Raw genomic sequence first — 21472 nt, 5'->3', positions numbered from 1 at the left:
GGTCAATTGTCAATACCCTAAACCCCCACAATTGACCCTTCTTATCCTAAAATTCCTCAAACAGAACCGTAATGTAGTTAGTCAGCTGACGCGGGCGCCATCTTGTCAGCCATTTTCTAGACGGGTACGCGGCCAGTGAGTGTGCAGTCGCAGGAGGACTGGCCTCGCCTTCAGGCTTGGATCCGCACACGGTATCGCACGGCTGCAGGGACGGTCCTCGGTTGGATGAAAGCCTGTCTAGCGGGCCTGTCAGTTCAGCGAACACCGCGCTTGCCGCTTGCTTTCCCTGGACAGGAGCGACGGAAGGCACGCCGGCAGCCATGGCTTTAAAGATTGTTAAAGGGAGCATCGATCGGATGTTCGATAAAAACCTGCAAGACTTAGTACGTGGCATTAGGAATCACAAGGAAGATGAGGTAAAACGACTTCGGTGTGGAAAAACGATGCGATCTTCATCGCGAATTCACTGCCGTCTGGGCTAATGCGTGTGGGCCGTGTCACCGGCTTAAACGGCTAGTTACCCACCGCTAACTAGCGAGGCTAGCATGTCGATTGTTCGAACTATGCGCGCTAGCTGGCTCGCGACCGAGCTACCTGGGTAACTGACCGGGCTCGCGGAGCTGCTACCTAACGAACTGGCCGGGCTCGCGGACCTGCTACCTAGGTAACTGAGCTTTCCCCCAGTCGAGCGACTTACGGGCTCGCTAGGACGGATGCCTACCTGGCTAGCCGGCTTTCGGTGACGGCTCTTCCCAGGTGACTTGGATGGCGAGGTCGCCATCCTTGCTACTCCGTTACTTAACCTTGGTAAACAAGCATTCGCGAAAAATATTAGCTAGCTACAGCCCACTTTGCCTCGTAAGGGCCAGGCATCTGTTCCAACTTGACTTAGCTGGGGCTAGCTAGCTACATTGGCCTCCTCTCTCGTGGTTGTTTGGTTATTACCGATGAATTTGCTCTGCATTAATGACAATTCCGATAAAGTGACAGTTTGCGTGTTGGCAGCTAGTTGCCACGTTGAAAGTAGATATTGAACTGATGCCATTTCCCTGTAGGCTATATAGGTTAGCTAGCTAGGATATTTAGTTAGCAGTCAATACCCATTTATATCAGGCCTAACGCTACTAACGCACGTATGTAATTATCTTAAAGGTTCTTTAAGAAGTCAGCTAACTAATTAGCTATCTTGCAAAATTAGCGACATGCTTTTTATGTAAACAACTAAATCCAGCTAATCCCAACGTCTGCAGATGGACTCTCAGCATATGTCAAATGAAACATGCCCGCTAGCCTGGTAGGCAGGCAGGTAGGTAGCTGGATTAGCTAATACTGCCCTTACCTGTGTCTGTGTCGTACAAAAGAAGCCTGTGCTGGGTGAACCTGGCTAGGTAGCAGGTAACGCCTGTCAGTTCGCGTTCAGCGTCAGCTTTGTGACAGCCAAGCCACGGAGTTTTCACGGGTTTCACTAAATCAAGAGATCACTGCGGGGTTAGGCCTCATCTTAAATGATAACTAACCTACTTGTTCTGTTGACAAAAGAATTTCAGGAAGTATCAGAGTACAGTGGATTTTTATTTTTAATAACACCGTTCCCTTTTGAGTGGAAGGCGATTAAATCGTCAGTTTGTTCCCTCTTCTAGCGAGAATGAAATTGACTATAAATAGCTACAGATGGATGTCCGGTATTGAGTGCTAGGCAGTTCAACGCAGATGTCGTATTCCGTGTTAAACTACCAGTGCTATATCTGGATTTGGTTGTGTTTTATGTCTGTGTGACAATAAATGTGGACCAGGTTGCTCTGTAATTGTATCAGCCATCTTAGGTGTGTGTGTGTGTGTGTGTGTGTGTGTGTAGTGCTTCATTGGTCCCTGTCCATGTTCAGCTGTGGTTTTTATTGTAAGGACTTTGTTCCCATAGGGGACCCTAAGGATCTGATGTGGTCACACACGGCAACATATTTACCCCTTGGCTTAGAGAGCAGCCACAGTAGATTGCAGGAAGTGTTTCAACTGGGAAAATAGTTTGAGTGGCTCGGTATATGCTCTCCTTTACATAATATATCTGTAGGAGTCTAATAACACTAATGAATTCTTTTCTTTCTTTTTTTTTTTAAGTCTCGGTCTGCAACAAAATGGAGAGAATTTCAGTTACTTTCTATGAGAGCTTTCAGTGTCTGTTTGCTCAGATGGCATCTAAGTGCTGCTCGTTTTTCACCACACTGGTTTTGTTTGAAATCCTGATAGAAGAAAATCCAAATGACTATTTGGATTTCTGTCAGTCAAAACTGTTTAAGCAGGCCTAGAGCCACAATGCTGCAACTCTGATCATCCTCTCTCATAACATTACCTGCTTGGTTGCTGAATAGCACCACCAGCTTGGTAACTTGTACAAGCTAAGCTTTACTACATTGTTGCTGGGGAAACTTGCACTCCATAAACCACTGCAATAGTGATGCTTATAAATAAGTTCAGGGTCAGCATGCTTTGACAAGTAGTGTTCAAAGACCATGTAAGCCAAAACTGAAATATTATAGAATCAGACATTTACTCTCATTCCCTGCGTTAATGTGCAGTTTGGAGTAGGTGTGCAACACACTTGCATTACATTTGTTAACATTTTTCCCACTGACGCATGAAGCTTGGCATGGTAAATGCTTGCATTTTATTCTACAGTGATTGAGTCGATCAAAGCCTGTGGATTTGTAGACCTGTAATTGATCATTCAGGACCCAGCTAGGTCGGATCCGTGGCTGTTTGCTTATGGCCTTTGCCAACTTTATTTGCCTACAGTTGGCCTTCCACTAAACCATGTTACAGGTCGCCAAGTTATGGGTGCTTTTCATTTTATCAGTATTTCTGAATCTAGTGTGGAATTGTCTTCAAAACTATTTTGATGTCTCTTCACTCTTTGTGTTCTTAATGCTCTGTTTGATCCAGAGACATTTGGAGTCAGGTGTCACAAAAGGCTCCCTCCGGGTAACCTGTACCAGCTCACCTAGATATAGTGTCTGTTACCTGGCCAACAGTGGACAGAGCTCTGAAAAATTCATGTTGTCCTAAATGAGCTGTCAGACCGTGCGCGCAACTGAGGGTGGGTGTCATCTTTTCCCTGCAGTTTTCTCGAAGCCATGTCTGTTTGTTTTCTCCAAGAAGCATGTGTGTTTCTACCCAGAGTGCTACGTTCCTCACTCGTGTGATCCCTGGCTTTGGCCTGAAGGGTCAAGGTGTGCAGGGCTGAGTGTGACGTGGTCTAAAAGTCTCACCTGCCCAGGTTGTTTGTGCAGTGACTAAGACAGAGGCTTGACATTTTAACTTGAGTGCCTTTTACTGTGCACCGTTGTGCCTGAATAGGAGATTGAATGTTTTTTCCATAGATTACAGGGCGACTGCTAAACCAGTCAGATTTCAGGCTGAATGACAAATGCTGCAGTCATGCAGATGGGCTAAAATTGCGTCTACTGCCTGTTGAATGAGAAAGCTGTGAGCTGTGTCTAGAGCTAGAGAGCAGCTGCTGTGAACTCTTCGGCCTCCTCGTTTGCTAATGCGATTGCTCTCTTCCTCTCTCCTTCACTCTTCCCTCCCCTCCTGTCTCTGTGCTGTCTTATGACTGGAAACACATGACCAGCACCGCTTCATTAATCGTGTGTGTGTGTGTGTGTGTGAGATGAGGAGACTGTTGTGTTCAAGGTCTTCTCTGTAAGTGCTGATGGAAGGTATCTTTCCAGTGTCTTATTTTGTAATGTTCCCAGCTATAAAGCCACTGACCTTGATCATGTTATGCGGTAGCCAGCTAACTGTTCCGCTGTATTATCCAAATTTTGTGATGAATTTTACTGAGTAAAATGGCAAGCTTTGCTAAGTAAAATGACAAGTGAATGGGTGATGTATCCAGTTGTTAATCCTATAAATTAAAGCAAAGATTTACTAATTTTCTTTGAGTTTTGTTTATTTACTTTCCTTGAGCCTAGTTAAAGGTTAAGGGGTAAGGATATTCCTGGAGCCTTAAAATAATAATTTTAGTAAGGTAATGTAATGCAAGTGTGTTAGGCCTCACTGCATTTCCATTATAAGACTAATAAGCCCAAGCCTCAGGAGGCAAAGCTTATTAATGATTATGGTTCCTATCAATTATGTAGTTCTGGGATCATCTTGGGTAATAATGTAAAACTAATAAAGCTTTTCTTTAATTGTGCTAATTATGTGAACATATGCTAAGGGTGTCAAGTTCTTCCTTATTGCAGTGTTCAGATCTGAGGTATGTACTTTTTCTCAGTAACGGAACAATGTGGCGTACATGCGCCGTCATTAAAGGTGTGTCTGTTGAAAAGCCTGCTAATTCAAGTTCATGAATCTCAAAAGTGATTTCCACAGTCTAATGGCATGCTGTAATCCTGAAGCCATTAAGAGGAAATGAAGAAGCTACTCCCTCAATATTGCAAAATCAGTTAACCAGTCCTTTCTCTGCTGGTTTTCTTTACGCAGTGTGTGTTCATTGTCTCTCCACAGGCAAAATACATCTCCACGTGTATTGATGAGATCAAGCAAGAGCTCAAGCAGGATAACATCGCTGTCAAAGCAAATGCAGTCTGCAAGCTCACCTACGTAAGGCCTTTTATTGGACTTCAGATACACAGATGTTATCAGACTGAAGAACTGCAGTTACTTTATGTCTTCGTCTAGGGGTGGGTGATATGGTTAACAAAATATTGCAATAACTGAGAACTTTCATGATGTATGGATCATGACACCTTTTTTAAGGTCTGCTACGTTTTCATAGACACTGCACCAGCAAAACAATGCCACATTTTAAAGAAAAACAGGCAGTTGGTCAGTGTTTTAAGTACTGACTGCCTCAGTATGCGCAGAAAAGTGCATAATTTATATTACCCCTAGTTTATTCCTCTGTTTGTTTCTTTTGTAAATACACTGTTTTCTGCTTCTCCTTCTACGTGTTCACAGTTGCAGATGCTGGGCTATGATATCAGCTGGGCCGCATTCAACATTGTGGAGGTGATGAGCAGCTCCAAGTTTACGTACAAGGTGAGAGGCCAGGAAAAAAGTATATTGCCTCACTTTGAGGCCTGATGTTTGTCAGAAAAAATATCCATGCAACATTTGCATCTCCTGGTCTTTTTCTCTCAGCGAATTGGCTACCTGGCTGCTTCACAGTGCTTTCATGAAGGCACAGATGTCATTATGCTGACAACCAATCAGATTCGAAAGGCAAGTTGGACTGTTTATTGACACATTTTTCACAGTCTTGTGTGTATGTGGGGGGTAGCTCTACTGCTTGGAGCCCAGTCTAAGTCCCAGGGGTGCCGTTCACCATCTGTGTCCTCGGTACCACTGGGGCACAGTAAAGCCTGCTCTCATTAGCTGGGAGGAGCGGTCTGTTGGCCAATTGGGGCATGTGTTCGCATCTTCACTGTGCACCCATTAGGTCTGCATAAGTTATGTGAAAGGTGCTGGTTGCCTTAGTATGATTGAGGCAGACCTAAACTGGCTATTATCGCCACACAAAAAGGAGGCAGGGTCAGGTGCCTTGTTGCTGCTTTATCTGCCTTTTTCCACTGTTTTTTTTTTTTCTCTCTCTCTCTCTCTCTCTCTCCCCCTCCCCCTCACCAGGATCTCAGTAGTCCAAATCAGTATGACACAGGTGTAGCTCTAACTGGCCTTTCCTGTTTTGTGACCCCTGACCTGGCCCGTGATTTGGCCAATGACATAATGACTTTGGTGAGTCTCATAATCGTGTGAACTATGAACTGAACAAGCACTCATGTATAGCTTCATAATCTTGATCTGTGGTGAATTAATTGTAAGACCTCTGTATGACAGGTTATTTCCCCCCTCCCCATTTGTCTGTTCACCCCCCCCCCCCAGATGTCCCACACTAAGCCGTACATCAGGAAGAAGGCTGTGCTGATCATGTATAAAGTGTTCCTGAAGTACCCCGAGTCCCTGAGACCTGCTTTTCCCCGCCTGAAAGAGAAACTGGAGGACCCTGACCCAGGTCAGTGCTGCCATGACTACTGTTAAGTGGAGACTTGAATTTGCTGAATGGACAGTGGATCACCAACACACAACCCTTGGTTTTTTAAATTTATATATATATATATATATATATATATATATATATATATATATATATATATATATATATTATATAAAATTTAAATTTTAAGTAGTTTAGGTAGTACACTTCTTAATGTATGAGGACCATTCTCATTGCATGCCTATATACGTGTGTGTGTGTATATAAAGACAAGCAAGTCAAGTGCAACGCAAGACCCCATTGATCTGAACTCCCCCTTCTTTGTGTACCAGGGGTGCAGTCAGCAGCAGTTAATGTCATCTGTGAGTTGGCCAGAAGGAACCCCAAGAACTACCTGTCCCTGGCACCCCTCTTCTTTAAGCTCATGACCTCCTCCACCAACAACTGGGTCCTTATCAAGATCATCAAGCTGGTAGGAGCAGGACTGCTACTGTGTGTGTGTGTTTCTGACTGAGATGTATAACTGTGTGTGTGTGTGTGTGTGTTTCAGTTTGGAGCCCTCACTCCACTGGAGCCTCGTCTAGGGAAGAAACTGATTGAGCCTTTAACGAACCTCATCCACAGGTAGCACCATCAGCTAACCTAAATCCTTTGCCTTCACACATGCTGTTCTGTAGAATGGAGTTGCTGGTGTAGTAGGTACACTTATTCTGTAGCTGTGCCTCTAGGCTAATAGTCCTTTTCCAGTCAGGTTTGTGTACTCAATAGTAAACTGAATGAGGGTAACCCGTTCTCTCTACAATTGTCATGTTTGCAGTAGCCTCTTTTGTGAATGAGTGGACAGGTGAAGTCTGCTTTTTTTTTTATATATTACACCTTCTTCTCATTCTGGCTAAAACTGCAAAACTAGGACACTCATGAAGGAGGTCATTAAAGGTGTAGTACTCAAGTACTGTCTGTCCACGGACTGCACTATAGAATAGTGGTGCCAGGAGTGTTGGTCTGTTTATTGTTGAGTGCATGCCGTCCTGTTAGGCACTGTTGTACAGTGGGTTTAAGTTACCAAGTGGCCACTCAGTAGAGATTAAAGATTGAATGGGCTTCTCCTTGTCTGTCTTATCTTTCAGTACCTCAGCTATGTCGCTCCTGTACGAATGTGTGAACACAGTGATAGCAGGTTGGTGATCACTCTGCATCGGGCTTCAGTGGAAAAGAATGTGTGCCTAATTGGACTTGTTTTGCCTATTGTGTGTGTGTGTGTGTGTGTGTCCAATGCAGTGTTGATTTCCCTGTCCTCCGGGATGCCCAACCATAGCGCCAGCATTCAGGTGGGTCTCTCGGCGTGGCCTTCCTTGGCCACTGTGCCTCTCTGTTTATGATGACAGCAGCTTTTGTCACTGCTTACAGCAATCCTTCAATTTCTCCAATGGAGTTATTCTCAGTGGCACAATGTGTATCAAGCACCTCCGAGTGTGTTTGCTCAGCTGGCAAATGACATGACAGGTTGCCCCTGGATCAGATCTCATACCCTGAGAAGGTTGATAAATGCAGGACAAAATCAGTAGGCAGTGGGTATTTGTCTGACACTGGAATTAAAATGAAAGTACTGAGCTGTACTGTGGAAACAATGACTGACACTTTCTCTCTCCCTTCCTCCTGTCCTTGTTTTCTCTATCTCTTTCGCATTTTTTTTTTGCTTATTTATTTATTTATTTATTTATTTATTTATTTATTTATTTATTTATTTATTTATTTTTGGCTTTCCTGCTGTTCACAGCTGTGTGTGCAGAAACTGCGAATCCTGATCGAAGACTCGGACCAGAACTGTGAGCCTTCTGTCAATGCCTGCAGTGTGTCATCCTCTCATTGTCTGCGTGTTTGTGTGTTAGTCCACAGCCCCCTCACAGATGGACGTCACCTGGTGACCTCCATCCTGGATAACTCGAAGTTGCCTCAGTTGTTCAGTCTATGCATAAATGACCTTTTTAAAAAGCCCAGGCTCCAGTCAGAGTTTTAAATCAGAAATTCTAATGATGAAATACATTCTTGGATATATTGGGGCAAAATGTTTTATGAATGGCATGTTGCTGTGTAAGCACAGCCCTACTGTGTCTGTAGTTCATGTAATGCCACCTCTGATTCCTGTGCTTGGTGCTTTAACGTTTCGAGTTATCAGCCTCCCTGTGTGTAGTGCAGTATGTAGAGGACCTTTTTGCAGTACATGCAGTGGTATGTGTGGTTTATTTGCCGGTTATTTGCAGAACCTAACATGCAGCCTCATGTTAGTTTCTGTAGCTAGATGACTGTACACTTTTGAGAATGAATTTGTTTGGATTTGTTGGTCATACTTGAAAAATTTCCATGTTCAGTTGTCCACTTTGGCAAAATAGTCAGTAACCAAAATGAGGCCATGAGAGGAAAACTGTGTGGTTAAGCCACTGCAATAGAGCCCCATCACTGTGAAACACCAAATATAGTGTATAGGTCTCTTGCAAGCTGTGGACTCTGCATGGTCGACATTTTAAATCACATCGGAGTTGAGATTAGTCACGTGTCCGATCATTTGGCCAGACCAGCATTAGAAAGCCTTGTGTTCCACATTGTGACTCAGCTGTGCTAATAGTCTCGCCAGCAGTCCAACAGCACAGAATCACTTTGCTCAGTTCCTCATGGGTTTTGAGTCTGCATGTGGCTGTAAGTGTTTGTGTGTGTCTGTGTGCAACCCACCCCCAATTCATGTTTGTTTGTTCTTTTTTGTGGTGTAGGACAACTTATGTAGACTTCATGTATTGAAATGCAGTCAGTACATATAAAGTGACTGGCAAATAAATAAATAACAGTCTTTGAGCCTGGGTACATGGACTATACATCATTGTATTAACTGTAGAAGTGTTACATTTTTGAATCTGAATACATCTGTGCCAATTTACCAGTAGGTATTGAGCATGTCCACCAAGAGTTAGACCTCTAGAGCTGTGAGCCACAAAGTAATGTAGCATTCTAACATTTTGCATGTGCTGTAATCAGAGGCAAGTTAGTCTGCAGCCTTGGCCGGCCAGGCTGTTGCAAGACTGTCCCTCATTGCCTGTATGTCTCATTGGTTACAGTGAAGTACTTGGGTCTGCTGGCCATGTCCAAGATCCTAAAGACGCACCCAAAGTCTGTGCAGTCACACAAAGACCTCATCCTGCAGTGTTTGGATGACAAGGATGAGTCCATCCGCTTGAGGGCGCTGGACCTGCTCTACGGCATGGTACACTCTCACTCTCTCTCACACACACACACACACACACTTTACCTGCTACTAATCAGTGACCCAGTCTGAGAGTTTACGTTTGGACAGTTTACTGGATAAAATGCATATTTTGAATCTCATTAATTTTATTGATGATATAAACCTGCATAGTTAATTGAAAGAAAACCTTCCAGTCTGGCACAATTAGTAATCAGATGGAGCACTGGGAAATTTATTTTTTTTCCAATTTGAAATCTTGATAGTCTGCAGCACTCCTCTTTAGGAAAGCAAGCTGACTTCTGTTGCAAAGCACTGACCTTTTAAGAGCTGGTGACCTTTTAGAATTTAGCTGCTTTGTCCTTCAGAGACCAGTAGGAGAAATGACAGTTTGCTTTTTCTCCGTGTGTGTGTGTAGGTCTCCAAGAAGAACCTGATGGAAATTGTGAAGAAGCTGATGCTGCATGTGGACAAGGCTGAAGGCACCACGTACAGGGACGAGCTCCTCACCAAAATCATCGACATCTGCAGCCAGAGCAATTACCAGTACATCACCAACTTTGAGTGGTAAGGGCACATACACACAGCTCTGCGTTTGCATCAGATGATTTGTACTCACCACATTTTAGCTTAGTAATGGAAATAATATTTTAAATCCCTTTCAAGGTTAAACTAGTTCAGTTCAGTATCTTTTGGCTCTGATTTTGATTTGAGCTTCTGTCAATTAAGGTCCATCAATCCATTCCCCCCCCCCCCCCCCTTTCCTACCTATCCCCGTCCTGTGACGTGTCCTCAGGTACATCAGCATCCTGGTGGAGCTGACGCGGCTGGAGGGTACCCGGCACGGCCACCTGATCGCCTCTCAGATGCTGGACGTGGCCATCCGCGTGAAGGCCATCCGCGGCTTCGCCGTGGCTCAGATGGCCATGCTGCTGGATAGCGGGCACCTGCTCACCGGCAACATGCAGCGCAACGGCATCTGCGAGGTCCTCTACGCTGCAGCCTGGATCTGCGGCGAGTTCTCCGAGTACGTGCAACGGTTCCCCTAGTACGGGAGCTGGCTGGGAAGGAAAGCTTCAGGGTTGTGGGCTAGGCCTCAGTGGTCTTTAGTGGCACTTCGTACCTCATTAGAATGTCCTTCACGTTGCTGGGCTGTGGCTTTCTCAGGCACCTGGACGACCCCATGCAGACGCTGGAGGCCATGCTGAGGCCCAAGGTGGCCAGCCTGCCCGGACACATCCAGGCCGTGTATGTGCAGAACGCCGCAAAGCTCTTCGCTACGGTCCTGCAGAAGCACGAAGGCGCCACGGACAGCCAGGCAGCGCAGGACACTAGCCAGCTCCTCATAGAGAGACTGCCGCTGTTCGTCCAGAGTGCCAACCTGGAAGTGCAGGAGAGGGTGAGCGCTGAAACACACCCACGTGCGCCATCTCCGTCGTACTGTTTGCGTACGCTCACTAATCTAAACATGCTTCATTGCTTGCTGCCCCCTGCAGGCGTCCTGTATCCTGCAGCTGGTGAAGTACATCCAGAAGCTGCAGCAGAAGGATGTGGAGGTGGCTGAGGAGGTGTCTGCGCTGTTTGCAGGCGAGCTCAACCCCGTGGCCCCTAAAGCCCAGAAGAAAGTACCTGTGCCTGAAGGGTGAGTCTGCTGACAGAATGCCAGTACATTCTTAAAGAAGCAGTCCACCCAAATCCATTGTCCATTAATTCAGTTAAAGGTTTGTTGGCATTCATTTAAACATTTTAACCCTGTCATCTGTTTGCTGTATTCACAGCATTTGTTTTGCCTATACAAAGGTCACAAAGGCACCAACTCCGTGTGCTGTTTGTTTTGCAGTCTGGACCTGGATGCCTGGATCAATGAGCCTCCGTCCGAGAGCGAGTCTGAAGACGAGAAGCCCAAAGCTGTGTTTGCTAAAGAAGAACCCAAACAGTCTCGAGCTCGCCATATTGAAGTGGATGAGAAGGAGCTGGCACGGGTGTGTATATAGCGCGCGTGTATGTGTGTGTGTATAGCGCGTAGCGTGCGTATACACACAGGTTTACTGCCCTGTATCGTTTTATGTCTTCCATGCTCTTGGTTAAGAGAACTGATTCAGCTTTTTAAAGCCCTGCTACTGGATCTCCTGGACTGGCATTTGGTGCACAACTCCAGCGCACACACACTCGCTAGCCCATTCATAAACATGAGCCCCCGTTTTTGGCAGTCTCTGTGGTTATTGTCTAGCCATAATCCTCTGCACGCACACTGGGTCTCCTGCTAATCCCCCCCCCCCCCCCCCCCCTGTTTTCATCCCAAATAGAGGAGGGAAGCCAGGAAGCAGGAACAAGCAAACAACCCCTTCTACATCAAATCCTCCCCGTCCTCCCAGAAGGTACGCTGCAGCGGAGAAAGCTCAGACACCCTGTGTGCTGGGGAACACCTGGAAAGTGCTTTCACCTTTTGTTCTTGTGAAGAAAGGTTTGTGTGCACGTGTTCACGCAGGTGTATCAGGATGCACCAGGTGTAGAGCACATTCCAGTGGTACAGATAGACCTCAGTGTGCCTCTTAAAGTCCCAGGTGAGCGTGCGTGCGTGCATGCCTGTCTGCCTGTGAATGGAATTACAGCTGGCTTTCTACAGTCTTCCTTAGGAATTATTATTATTATTATTATTATTATAATAGTTTTTTCCATTTCTAGATTTAACCCCCCCCCAAAGGTTTTTATTTTTTTTTACTGCAATTTTAGTTTTAATAACAAGGTTTCCTTATTTTCAGTTTAAGTTTATTCCTGTACGATATACATTTCTTTCCTTCACGCAGGGATGCCCATGTCCGAGCAGTACCTCAAGCTCGAGGAGGAGCGGCGGCAGAAGGAGAGGGCGGACAAGAAGAAGAAGGACAAGAAGAAGAAGAAGAGGGAGAAGCGCGGGAAAGGCAAGCGGGATGACTCGGGCCCCGAGAGTGAAGAGGACATCACGCCTGCTCACCAGGTGGACATAGTCACGGAAGAGATGCCGGAGGTAACACCCGCAGAGCACCTCGCTTGGACTGCTCTGCTCAGACGCGTGCCCTTCAGAGGGAAGGAAGACTTCTGCGTTTAACATGTTTCCTTTTCTCAGAATGCCTTACCCAGTGACGATGACGACAAAGACCCCAATGATCCACACAAAGCCCTGGACATAGACCTGGACAAGTATGTGCCGTCAGCCGAGAACACGCTTCATAAAGTCACTGTTTGTATGCTTCATGCCGAAAAGCAGGGTGATCTGTCTATCACACGTCACTTCCTTGTGTGAAGTTTTGCAAGGATTCATAGGCAAGAAGGGTGTAGGTGTTGCATTTTCATTCATTTATTAATTAAAGCAGCGCGTGCACTTTTTCATTTTTTTTAAATCATTGATATGTTCCACTCATGGGATTGGGGACACCGGTGAAGTCCTCAGCCAGCTCCCTCTCACATTTTCATCTACCTCTTTGTTTCTCTCTTGCATCTGTCTCCCTGCCAGTCTGTTATTGGGTAATGACTACAGGTGAGTGCTCGTCTCATGAGCCAGTGAGATGGGCCACTCAATTACCAGTCCCTGGTACTCCCTCTCTCTGCTTGACTGTGTAGGTACTTGACCTGACAGGTGTCGGTGTATGTTTCGCTTATAGGAAATCACTCATTCAGGATGTTTTAATAAGTTGTGTTCAGTAACCATCGTGATGTCGTCTGTAAATGTTTAATCCCTCTGCTAAAAGAGTGCCATGCATTCTCAGGCCTGGATTTAAATACTACTACTACTACTAATAATAATAATAATAATAATGTAGCAAAACAGAAAATGCAAGAGTAAGTTACAATCATTAAAGTAAAAGTGAGTAAAACAGACTAGATACATAGACTATAAAAACAGTAAAGTAATAAAATATAACGAGTAAAAAAAAAAAAAAAAGTAGACTAGGCCTAGTCTAAGTTGGCACGCCATAGAACATGCTTTGAATGAGTGCTTAGTAGCTGACTCATGCAGAAAGCTTTTGTTTCCAATTTAAGATTGTGCCAGCATCCTGGCCCCTTTACCTTATTTTTATCAAGGCTTACCCTTTTGGTTTTGCTCTGGCTTCTTCGTGAACCTGCAGTCTGTCGTATCTTCCCTTCCTAAGCTTGGCCTTGGTAATCCCCCCCCCCCCACGAGGAGGGCGCTCGGGCCGAATGCAGGGGAGTGAAGGGTGCGTGTGTGCTTGTTCCTCCAGGCCCCTGGCAGACAGCGAGAAGCTGCCGGTGAGAACGCACCGCCGCGAGGTCCTGAAGAGCCCAGAGGAGGACGGAGACCAGGACGGCATCACGCAGGAGGCCAAGAGGAGGAGCAGCAAGGAGAAGAAGGAGAAGGACAGGAAGGTGCGCGGGCTGGGAGGCGGGGAGGAGACGGAATGTAGGAAAGGGGGGAAGCACTACTTCACCAACAGAATGTGGTGTTTGCTTCCTGTTTTTGTTTTTTTCCTCCCGCACATCAGCGATCGCAGTAACCGTCATCTTAACTGGGTGATCACGGCCCAGTGCTTTGGTGTTATGGGTGATGTGCTTTCTTGTCATTGCCGCAGAAGAGTAAAGAGGAAGAGAAGAAAAAGAAGAAGAAAAAACACAAACACGTTGTGGAGGAGGAGCCACCGGAACCCCTGTCAGAGGAACCGGTCCAATCAGAAGAGAGCGCTGAGGTGGCGGCCCCACCTACCTCTACATCTGCCGAGGTATGTCATTACGAGGCCTCTTTGAACAAAAACTGCTCAGGAATGGGTGGGTAATTGGCTAATCAGCGGAATTATGTATGTTGCATAATAAATGGGTCATGTACAGGAACTCGCAACTTTGCACTGATGGGATATTCCAGTACTGGAGTCAAAATGCACAACAGGATAATCAAGGAAAGGTTTAAAGTGCCAAAGAAGTCAGTTATTTACTTGATCTCTTATAATAGTGTATTGTAACCTCAGTTTTTGTATTACATTCTTTTATGCTTTTTGGATATTTACAGGCAGCAGTGTCCATTTTTAGAACTTTCTTTTGATCTCGTTTGGCATAATCATAACACCAAAAGCACTTGACATCAGACAGATGGACATGGCCAATTTCTTACTAATATTGTGTATTGCTCTGTACTAACACAGGTGCTGGTATTTCTACCACCACGTGAAGCCGCTCTGGAGTGTTCTCTTATGTTGAATTTGAGTAAATGTTGACATTGCCCAAACCAACAACATAAGAAAGGGATAAACGCCCCAGGTGTTGTTTTAGGGTTTCCACATATTGTTGGACTCCCCCCCTCCCCTCCCTTCCCCAGCTACTGCTACGTTGTCAGGTCAGACCAAGTGTGCCAGAGTCACACGCACAAAGCATTGCATCAAACGTAGTTCAAAACTTTCAATCTTTCACACATGGGTTATACAGGTGGGCTTATATACCACAGTGATGGAAGTGGAGGAAAGGTGTTCAGATGGCAGTAAACTAAGTCTATGTAGTGTGTTTGTTTGTTTGTTTTTTTAGCTTTTCTTTCATGTTTTAAACTTTGAAGTGTGGTGCAGTGTGATGTCCATAACGGGGACCGTTTTGCCTGGACTCATCGGCCCTGCCTTGCGCTCTCTTCTAGGCCTCCGATCTGGATTTCTGGCTGTCTAGTGCTCCTGTTCCCCCACCCATCAAGGTCCGGTTCTTTTCCCTCTCCCCATCCTCCTCCTCCTCCTCCTTACATGGTGATGTCTGTTCTGTATTCTCTTAACACATTCTCTTCCTCCCTTCCTTCCTTCTCTCCCATGCACCACTCTCGTTCTGTCACACGTTACACCTGACAGGATTCATGATTTTTAATTTGTTTCTGGCTGCTAGGTCAGTTGCTGGCATTTTGTGTTTCTGTCTGTGTCTGACATTGTTGAATAACCAATCGTGTTTGTGTTGCTTTGCTTCGAGTGGTGTTTTTGTAGTCACAAACAAAATGGAATCTTGCTGACAGTTCCAGTTGATCAAGGCTTCCCCTCTGTCCCTCACACAAATGTACACAAATCCCAGTGATGGTGCTTTATGCTCCTTCTGACAGGCCACCCACATGCTAATCATTTTTAATGGGAAAGCTTTTAGATTTTGCCAAATTGTTATATGCACTAGTCACCACTTGTATGCAAGGATAGGAAAATAAGACCTGTTGTTCCCCTCACTCTCGAAGTCTCGCCTCTTTCTGCAGTGTCTTTCGTTTCAGGTTGATTTGCTGCTGCTGTTGCTTTCCTTTCAGTATGTTCTTCCAGAGCACTGAACAAGTCAGTCAGCTAGACAGGAACACTGCTGCAAAATCACTCACTTCCACATTTTTTGTTTGTTTTTTTGTTTTAATCCTGTGTGCATGATCTGTTGCCATGTCAGATTCGTACATAGCGGTGTACGATGTAAAAACCCGTTTCTGAAGTCATGTGTGCTGAGCTGGAGGTTTTTTTGTTTTTTGTTTTTTTTCTCCCGTCTTCTTTCTTTCAGGAGGCCCTGGCCCCGAAGACGAGCGTAGCAGCGGCCCCGGACTCTGAACCAGATGTGCCCAAAGATGCCGAGCCTGATGAAGAGGTGGGTCATGGGAAGCCTCAGGGGAACAGTTCTGTGGCTTCTGTGTACGAGCCTTACTGTGTTCTTTATTTGGACGCTGTGACCATGTCGAAGGGTACATGACTGTAAGTGGTTTCTCATATAGCACATTCTGCCATGAGGTTTTATATGCATCCATTGGTTTCAACCAAACAGACTACATCTAGTTGAAGCAGGTCATTTTAAATAGGTTTTCCTGGTCCCACTTCTCGTTCAGAAATCCTTAAAAAACAAGAAGAAGAAGCAGAAAAAAGAGAAGGACGAGAAGAAGAAGAAGAAGCGTCATCACCACCACCATCACCATGGCGATGGAGGAGGTGGAGATTCTGTACAGAACGGCACTGTGGAGGAGGAGGAGGAGGAGGAACCTCTGCCAGTAAGTCGTTTTCTGCCAATCACAGAACAGAAGAATACTGCGCTAAGCATAACTTAACTGTACCCGTTAGGAATTGGAAAAGTGTATTATTTTAAATCTTTGGTCTTGCAGTATGTAAAATGAATGAATGAAAGAATTCTCATTTTGGAGTGGTCTAAGCTGCTCTGTTCTGTTTAAACCTGGCAATGTGCCAGTGACTACAAATTCCAGGCAGGCAGATTTGTAATCAGATCAGTTGCTGGTCTGTAGGTACTTGGTGATTTATGTACCCAGTAGCAACCTGGGTACAGTGAAACTGACTCAAACCACGCTTACAGTTTGAAAGAGCTTTATACATATGTGCAACACTTAATTGTCATGTATTCTTTTACATGCAAGTTGTGTGCTCACTAGGCGTATACCTCTATCTTTACAGCCCATGTCAAACTACTGTCTGCTAGCTGAAAACTCCTACATCAAGATGGTAAGTGTGACACGGACTCAAATTCAGTTGATCTGAAGGATTAATAATTTGTGTCCCTCTGCTGTGATGTAAATACAGTCCTGCTAATGGAACATTACCTTTTAGTCATTCAATATTGGCCACGTTCCCCACATTTGGTTAAAATGTTCCCGTAACTATTTGTTTTGCTCCAATCATCACATCTGGCAGGAGCGCATATTGAACTTTCATGACTCACTAATGTTAGTCAGCCTCCTTGCTAACAGCTGCTAGGGAGTTTTGGTGTCTAAATGTTGCCCTGTTCCCTTTTCTTTTTGTGCATGTTAAAGATGATGGAGGATGCTGATCAGGTAATGGCTGGCAGACAATTTAGCTTCTGTGAAGGACTTGTCTCTTCTTTGCTGTGGATTGATTCTGAATAGTGTTTGTTTGTGCTTAAAACCTGAAATGCGTACACTGTGAGTTCCAAAAGACTTTATGGTATAAAAAAGCCCAGCAGTTTGTGCCCCAAAACGTTCTTTTGATGCTCACTATCGCTGCTGTCACTATTCCTTAGATCTAGCATAGATTATTAATTATTAACTCTTGTTTTGGATGACACATGCCCACTTTGATCTTTTTGTATTCCAGACTCTTCCTGCTCTCTAAGTAACTGAGGTTGAAATTCCAGCGTTATGCATGCAGAGGACTGTGGCTCCTCGTCTTAAACTAGTAACGGAGCTGCTGTCATTCTTTCCTTCCAGGTATATGATATTCAGGGCAACCTGCAGGACGGCAGCCAGGTGGTGGTGTCTGTCATCTTTGAAAACAAAAGCAACAGCTTCCTCAAGTCCATGGAGTTCAATGTGCTGGACTCCCTCAACTCTAAACTGCAGCGACCAGAGGGAGCCAGCCCCCACGATGGCCTCGTTGTGCCCTTCCAGCTACCACCAGGTACAAGATGGCCACCAAAGATTAGAAACTTGTAGGCACCATGCAGTCCTAGAGAAAGTGAGAGGGAACAGGAACCTGCAGTTCTAACTTGGTTCATTTTCTTTGAACTTCAGAAGCAACTGGAATAGATGATTGTGCAACATCTTCACCAATGTATATACAACAGCTGTATGTTTTGTGTGGACCCTTGGTGTTATACGGATCTATCAAACATCAATTATGTATACATAATGAATAGATGGTTGCAAGTATAAAATGAGGTTTCCTGATTGCACTGATTGTTCGGGAAGAGCGCATTTGTCATGCCTCAGAAGGTCAAAAGATTATTTTGCAGGTTTGTTTCCACCCCCCGCCATAGGCTTATATTGGGCTTCATGGTTCTTAATGTGGTGTTCTGCAGGGGTGTCCAATGAGGCTCGCTTCGTTTTCTCAGTGCAGAGTATCGTCATGCCTCAGAAACTGAAAGGAACTCTCACCTTTATCGTCAAGGTGAGGCCTTCTAAACATGTGCATTATACACACAACGGTTTGTGTGGCTAAAAGGTGACTGAAGTGTTGTGTTACAGTCAGAAGATTCTTCAACTCATGAGAAACTGGACTTTAAACTGCACTTTACCTGCACGTCCTACCTAATCACCACTCCCTGCTACAGGTCAGGAGCCAGACTTCTGAGTAAAATTCCGTAATTACACCTCATAGCCTTTAGAGCTCAGAGCACACAGCCTGCATTCACTGGTGAATTGCACTGCTTGTGATTGTGTGAACAGTGATGCTTATGCCAAGCTGCTGGAGTCTGGGGACCTGAAGAGCAGCTCTCTGAAGCTGGAGGGGCTCAACATGCCTTTCCACCACCTCCTGGCCAGGATCTGCTTCCATCACCACTTCTCTGGTACGTGTCGGGGAAGCCATTGGCCAACGAGCGCTATTTGCTTTCTGCTCTTCTCACTGTTAAACAGTGTATACAAGTAGATTAATTAAGAATGACTGACTAAAAGAGCCAGAGCTAGCAAGAGTTTATTGGAAGTGTTGGGATCATGTCGCCCTGTGTGCTTCTGTCTCTCTCCCCTTGATTATAACACACTCTCTCTCTGGCAGTTGTGGAGAGGATCGATTCCTGTGCCTCCATGTACAGCAGGTCAATCCAGGGTCACCATGTTTGTTTGCTGGTCAAAACTGTAAGTTCTTGATCTTTTTTGGGGGGGAGGTGCTGTGTAGTCATGTAAAATGCATCTGTGCAGCCTGCCATTAACTGACTCTTCTCGAGTACTATAGGCAGGCTAAGCTTATCCTGCTCATGTTAACTTCAGCGCTCTAACTTCAGCTCTCTGACACTTTCTCCCAGGCTAATCAGACAGTCTCTATTGACGCTAAGTGTGACGAGCCATCACTGCTGGCCAACGTGCTGGATGAGATAAAGCAGACCTTCTCACAGTGTTGATCACGCCTGAGAGACCAATGGTGCCCTTGCCCCTCCCCCCCATGCCCTACAGCTGAATCCAACACTCAGAATCATACCACACACGCTGAGGCTGGCTTCCCCTCTTCTCCACCTCCCTTGTATTTATTCAATCTCCTGTTCATTTGTGTTTTTTCCTTTTTTGGAGAACACAAATCCAATGTATTTAGGCTGTGTTAATCTATACTGCTCTGCACATTCCTTTTGGGTCCTCTCTCTCCCCTCTCTCTCTCTTCAACCCTCTTTTCCCTGGATATCTGCTTGTCTGTGACTGCTTCAGTCTCAATGACCTCTCTATCCTCATTGGGCTCTCCTGGTGTCTTAATTGTCTGACATCCATTTAATTAACTGGATTTATTTGTTGTTGTGAATGTTGTTGGTTGTTGTTTTTTTGTAATGTTTTGCGTTTGGTTTGCTGCTTTCTTTCATTTTTGAATTCTTTCTGCATCTTTTCCCTCTTTGCATTAAACATGTTTGTTTACTGTTATTTCCTGGTGTGCGTGCGCACGTGTTTGCGTAGCACGCTCTTACTTTCTACCTTTTTGTAAAGAGTTTCAAAACGTCCTATCTCGAATTTATGCAAAAAAGCCTTGTCCCAGCCTCCAGGTGACCTAAGATTTCCCTCAAACATGGTTCGTTTAACCTAGTGCACTTCTGGACTTTGTGAAAAGGATAAAAGACCCCTGGGTTGCATGTCTGTCCATGTGTCCTTACTCTGAAGCAGTGTAAGGAAGCAGGCGTAACACCATTACTCAGTTGTCCATTGGCCTTTTTCACATGAATGTAAAGCACACTGCTTTACAGGTTTATTGCACACTAAAAGACTTGAAGGAATTATGTAATGAACAGTAAGACTAACACATAGTTGAAGTAATTCTGTCAAGGTCATTACTCTATAATTCTGTTGTCTCTCCAGGTGGTATAGCTTAATTAACATTTCCGGGAACCCAGAAAATTGTGTCCCTGTTGAAAGCTGACGGTTTTCTTATTATATGAAAATTATTGACCAAACCAAAAGCAGGGGTTAAATTTCCCTCTGTCAGTATTGTAAGTGGTTCTGTCTTTTTTTTTTGTTTTTGCGCTTGCAGTTTATGGGAAACAATATCCTGAGATTTGCACTCCATCCCATCTTTCTCTGTGTCACTTTTCACCTACTACCTGTAATCTGGACCGAGAGCAGACTCTTGTCTGTGCGTGTCTGCTCTTCTAGCTGCTGTCTTGTTTATTTGGCAACTGTGGTAAATTGGATAATTTTGTTAACCCCCCCCAAATACCCTTACCATACCCACACTACTGTACATGTGCTGAAGAATTGAGGAACTTGCTTAAATGTAATTCCTAATTTTGTATGCCTGGTCCAGCACGCTGTAGCACTCTGTTATAACCTCCAATGGAAATAGTAGTCCTCTCTCCTTTTAAAAATCTCAAATTACAGTTTTTCAATCAAAAAAAACATTATTCAACATGTGACTAGTCTATATGGTTTAAAACGTGGTTTCCAATACAACAGTGAATGTTGAACCATGGTGATAGGCTGGTCATTTAAGACCAAGGATCTGTTCATACAGATTAATCACCATACAGCATTGTTCAAATTTTCAAGTGAGGTCCATATAAAAGCATAAGGTGCCCGTTTTATTTATCAATGAGCATGTGAATGCAACTTTCATTGGACATCTTGTTCATGGATGACGGTGGGTCATCTATATGAACACAGTACACCCCAGGATACAGAGGGGAGCAAATGTAATTATTATTTTAAAAAACCCTGAAGATTGATATTTTCTGTGTAAAGTTGATTTGAAATTTATACCCTGCATGAGTAGAAATGTATACTTTTTGTTACTTTTGTCTTAAATAGACACATGCATAAACCTCCCAATCATTCCTTTGTTACACTTTCTAGTTTTCTTTTATATAAAAACATACAGTACATTTAAGTAAAAGTTAGCTTCATTCATGCTACACCTTTGATGGTATAATGTATTTTTATCTGGTGAAAGAGCAACCAATTAAAAAAAAAAAGTCCTGGAATGATTTTAAAAATGACATTTTGTGTTAAATGATATAGATGAAAGGACAGGTTTTGTTGGTGTCAGAGATGCTGAGACAGGCATGTCCAAATGGATGAGTAAGCAGCTGTTAAACACAGCTCGAGAGAAGCTGCCCACGTCCTAAAGGTTTTCCTCCTGGCAAAGTGTAGTCCAGATTTGGCTGGTTTTTGCTTATATCATACAATATGCTCTCAATGCTCTTCGTTTGAAGGTACTGTCTGGCTCCTTCACTATGTATTTTCTGACTGTATGATGTATAATAATGTTTCAAGAATAAATGACCGAAGAGAATGACCAATAATTTGCTGTGTTTCCTTTAATTGAGGTTCGTGCTATAGAATTATGAAAAACGTATGCACAGGTGGTGGTGTGTGTGTGTGAAGTTGATGTATTGAATTCATA

At 44.5% G+C, this 21472-nt stretch overlaps 1 protein-coding gene across 5 annotated transcripts; it reads left to right on the top strand.

Annotated features, from left to right (window-relative positions):
- Positions 1-117: 117 nt before the first annotated feature.
- ap3d1 (adaptor related protein complex 3 subunit delta 1) lies at positions 118-21365 on the top strand. 5 transcript variants are annotated; one of them, XM_035523356.1, is made up of 34 exons: positions 118-416; positions 4507-4602; positions 4960-5040; positions 5143-5223; positions 5626-5733; positions 5881-6010; positions 6325-6464; positions 6543-6616; positions 7120-7169; positions 7271-7320; positions 7770-7818; positions 9100-9245; positions 9643-9791; positions 10021-10251; positions 10392-10623; positions 10721-10866; positions 11065-11206; positions 11531-11602; positions 11713-11788; positions 12032-12231; positions 12331-12404; positions 12718-12741; positions 13445-13589; positions 13796-13939; positions 14836-14889; positions 15708-15791; positions 16027-16185; positions 16601-16648; positions 17371-17560; positions 17961-18049; positions 18127-18212; positions 18328-18449; positions 18656-18735; positions 18903-21365. In XM_035523356.1, the coding sequence occupies exons 1-34, from the start codon at positions 321-323 to the stop codon at positions 18996-18998; spliced, it is 3744 nt and encodes a 1247-aa protein (XP_035379249.1). In that variant the 5' UTR covers positions 118-320; the 3' UTR covers positions 18999-21365. The 5 variants fall into 5 exon arrangements, with proteins under 5 accessions (XP_035379249.1, XP_035379248.1, XP_035379252.1 ...); XM_035523355.1 differs by having other exon boundaries at positions 13793-13939; XM_035523359.1 differs by lacking the exon at positions 12718-12741.
- Positions 21366-21472: the final 107 nt, after the last annotated feature.

This window comes from Electrophorus electricus, chromosome 26 (assembly GCF_013358815.1).
Source record: "Electrophorus electricus isolate fEleEle1 chromosome 26, fEleEle1.pri, whole genome shotgun sequence".
In the NCBI taxonomy this organism is placed as follows: domain Eukaryota; kingdom Metazoa; phylum Chordata; class Actinopteri; order Gymnotiformes; family Gymnotidae; genus Electrophorus; species Electrophorus electricus.
Note: the sequence above shows the minus strand (reverse complement) of the source record. Positions and strands in the feature narration are given on the sequence as shown.